This window comes from Nestor notabilis, unplaced genomic scaffold, assembly GCF_000696875.1.
Source record: "Nestor notabilis isolate BGI_N333 unplaced genomic scaffold, ASM69687v1 scaffold30852, whole genome shotgun sequence".
In the NCBI taxonomy this organism is placed as follows: Eukaryota; Metazoa; Chordata; class Aves; order Psittaciformes; family Psittacidae; genus Nestor; species Nestor notabilis.
This window is the reverse complement of record NW_009917500.1, coordinates 9398-12984: the sequence shown is the minus strand read 5'-3', so window position 1 is coordinate 12984 and position 3587 is coordinate 9398. Positions and strand designations below refer to the sequence as shown.

Sequence of the window (3587 nt, the reverse complement as noted above, 5' to 3'; positions counted from 1 at the left end):
GGGGGTCTTTGGGTATTTTGTGGGGGTGGCGATTTTTTTTGAGGGGTGAATGTGTGTGTTTATTTGTGAGTTGTTTGGGTTTTTTTTGTTGTTGCTTTTTTTAATAGACCCCACCCCTCAAGTAGTCACACTTGCCAAAACAGCACATCCTATTAAGACACTTAAGATAAATCTGTTTCCTCTCTCCTTGAGCTTGGTTAGAGGCTTTGCCTTCAAAAGCTGGGCAGCCTCAGAGGAAAGCATCTGCAAAGCTTGTTCAACTGTGTCCAAATGGAGGTCTTGATAACCTCAAATGCTCTTTAAAGAAAAACAGCTGGATAAGCCCCATCCAAGCGCAGTGTCCTGGTTTTGGCTGGGATAGAGTTAATTTTCTTTATAGTAGCTGGTATAGCGCTGTGTTAGAGGTTTAGTCGGAGTATAGGGTTGCACAGGAATGTTAGGGAAATAAGTGCTTTGTATATGCAGTTGATGCTAAACACTTGTAAAAAATACCTTGGTTAAATAACTTATTTAGAGTATGTTGAGGGTGAAATATCAGTTGTTCTTTCTAGCCCAAATTCCTGCATCTGAGTGAGGTCACCTCCAGGACTCTGTTCTTATCATAAGAACGTTTCCCCCTCATGATAGAAAGACAATCCCAATTAAAGATGTGTCTTTACTGTTCTTATAGCTGTTGAAAGATTGTTCCAGAACCTCTCTGTAGTTACAGAATATCTATAACTAGAGCCAGGCAACGTGGTCCTTTTGTGATAAAGAACTTCCACTTGATAAAGGGCCAGGATGTGCCGTGACGTCCTGTAAACTTCAGCACATATTTAAGTTTAAAAGGTGTCTTTGCTTTTAGTTCTGTCTTCACTGCTGTGAGTGAATGTGGTGGCTCTTAAATCCTGAGGTTTACCTATGTGTCTTTTTATCAGGAACTGATTATTAAGACTGAGTCAGTGGTTCATACATTTTCAGAAGGCTGGTTTGAACATTCGTGGCTTTGCATTAAGGAGTTGTTGGTATAGAACTTGTTCACATACTATTCCTGGTGCTTCCTGCTTGCATATTTGAAAAGGGGGTAAAAAGCTTAACCCCTTTAGTAGCATAGTGTTGATCATGCCAGCATGGCTTATTTGGTGAAGTGTCCTAACTTTCCATGTAATGATTTAGTAAAACTGTGTTGGGGTATCATATCCTACTGCATATGGAATGTCTTACTAACACCGTAGTCCTCATCTGCTGTAGTAAATGTTTTTCTTTCTTCACATTAGATAATCTGTGTTTTTAAACACAAACTTTGAACCTTATAAGTTGATTTTTGCAGTTCCTGGTGATGAAATGGTTCATGTAAGCTGTTCTCTTGCATGTATTCTAGAAAGCAGGACCTCAACCTCCTTTCTGTAAGCAAGCCCCATTGTTCCTGCCTTTTCACCCCAGCTGTGTCCTGTGTCCTGGTCTCTGTGCTGGTCTGATGCTGGCATGCCAGGATGCTTCCTAGGAGATTGTTAGGTATTAGAATTCTCTGTCAACCCGAACGTGTGTAAACAGTTACCATCGTTATGCTGGGCTCTATAGCAGCTAACTTACTATGAGCCAGAAGAATAATTGAGTCCAACTGAGCATCTGTCCAACCCAGAATCCTTTCTGCAGTTTTTCAGTAAAAGGGAAAAAGTACTGTGGTCGGGGTTGGGGTGTTCCCAGGATAGGGCTTTGTGCTCCTGGGTGTTGATCCCATCATTCTGACAGATGTGAAGTGAGAACCTTCTGTGGTGGGGGCCGGTGCTGCGTGCCCCACATAGACAAGAGATGCTTAGGCAAGCAGAAAGTATAGGAGTGGGGCAAGTGTCTAATGGTAATGCTCTGATTGCTGCCTTGTTTTTGGTGATGCTGAAGGAGTTGTTCTCTTATTTCTATGAATTCTTACTACTTTTTTTTTTTCCTGCTAATTTTTGACTTCTGAATGAAGTCGCCTCTTCAGTATCCTATTGCAAGGAGCTGTGTGCCCAAACTGTTGTGAAGGAATCCTGCTGCTCTTTTTCCTTAGCATCTGCCAGTTTTACCTGATGCTCAATCGCTTTTACTCTGGAAGAGGCAGTAATCAAGTTGCCCAAATAGTGTAGCTCAGCCTTGATAAAGAGAACCTCCTAAACTAGCCTTTGATAAGTTAACCCTTTGTCTTGTGAGAGTCCTGTCAGAATGGTGGTCCATTTGTGTTCTGGAGGATGTCTGCAGCAAATGGCAGTAGTAGGCAACTTTGACATACAATGTTATTTGATGGTATATAAGAAAACAGAGGCTTTAACTTTTTGAGAAGCTAGAACTTCTGATGTTTGTGAGTAATAAAGGGAGAAGCCTAAACTTAATGCTGTATTATACTGTACTTTAAATACTACTTTTTGCTTGTGTTCAGAGAGTGACCGTGTTCTTAACTCTTTTCTTCTACACTAGGAGGCAAGTGAAGCCTACTTGGTTGGCCTGTTTGAAGATACCAACCTGTGTGCTATCCATGCCAAACGTGTCACAATCATGCCAAAAGATATCCAGCTAGCACGCCGCATACGTGGGGAGCGTGCCTAAACTTCACCACGATGGGTTTGTCATTCTCGAAGCAAAATCTTCTTCCTGTTATTGGTAGTAATGAACGTTAGATATTTTTTCCATGGGGTTAAAAGGTACCTAAGCATATGGTTGCAAATGGAAAAATCGGGGACAGAATTGGGTATTGGCAAGTTTTTTTCCATTTTCATTTGTGTGTGGATTTTTAATATAAACGAGGGGACGTAAAACATCAATGTGGTCAAAAAAAAAAATGTTTGGGTGAACAAGTTTCAACAATTCAACTTTATAAAAAAAAAATGAATAAGTATAAATAAACCTGTCAAATTTTTCTGGACAATGCCAGCATTTGGATTTTTTTAAACAAGTAAATTTCTTACCAACGGCAACTAAATGGTGTTTGTAGCATTTTTATCATACAGTAGATTCCATCCATTCACTATACTTTTCTAACTGAGTTGTCCTACATGCAAGTACATGTTTTTAATGTTGTCTGTCTTCTGTGCTGTTCCTGTAAGTTTGCTATTAAAATACATTAAATGATGCCTGCTTTTAGTCTTGATTTTTAAATACCACATGTGGGTTATACTTGATTTTTAAAATAATCCACCTTCCCTTCTGCTTTTTTTCCTCTTCAATATGTGGCCTAAATACTTGGAGCAGGTGTGGGAAACACTGGGGATACTACCTTGGCTGAAGTAGTCTGTAGGTGAGGGTTGTTTTCTCTTAAAAGTGTAAAATCTGTCTGCTCCGTGTGAAAGCAAGTTTGATGAGTATAATACTGGATAGAATCTGGAGCTGGACTGAGCTCTCCAAGCCGCAGTGCTAAGAAAAAGCAGTTTTGTTGCTGTTCGGGTTCCTTTCTTACCTGCCTTAATGCTGAATTTGAAAGCATTTCTGATTTTCATAGTTTATTGGTATGGTGTAAGTGGTGGGGTGTAGTGGTTTGGGGTTTTTGGTGTGTTTTGGGGTTTGGTCACGGTGGGGTTCCTCCCCCCCCCTTTCTTTTTTGAACCCTTTTGCACTCTTACCTGGTTTCTCAGTTT

At 40.4% G+C, this 3587-nt stretch overlaps 1 protein-coding gene across 1 annotated transcript in view; it reads left to right on the top strand.

The window, feature by feature from the left end:
- The window catches only part of LOC104401622 (histone H3.3), a gene marked incomplete at its 5' end in the record, with an annotated part of 3811 nt that extends 726 nt beyond the window's left edge, over positions 1-3085 (top strand). Inside the window, one exon of the mRNA XM_010009264.1 lies at positions 2434-3085. Within this exon, the coding sequence (XP_010007566.1) occupies positions 2434-2562 (129 nt within the window). The remainder of the gene's footprint in view (positions 1-2433) is intronic.
- Positions 3086-3587: the final 502 nt, after the last annotated feature.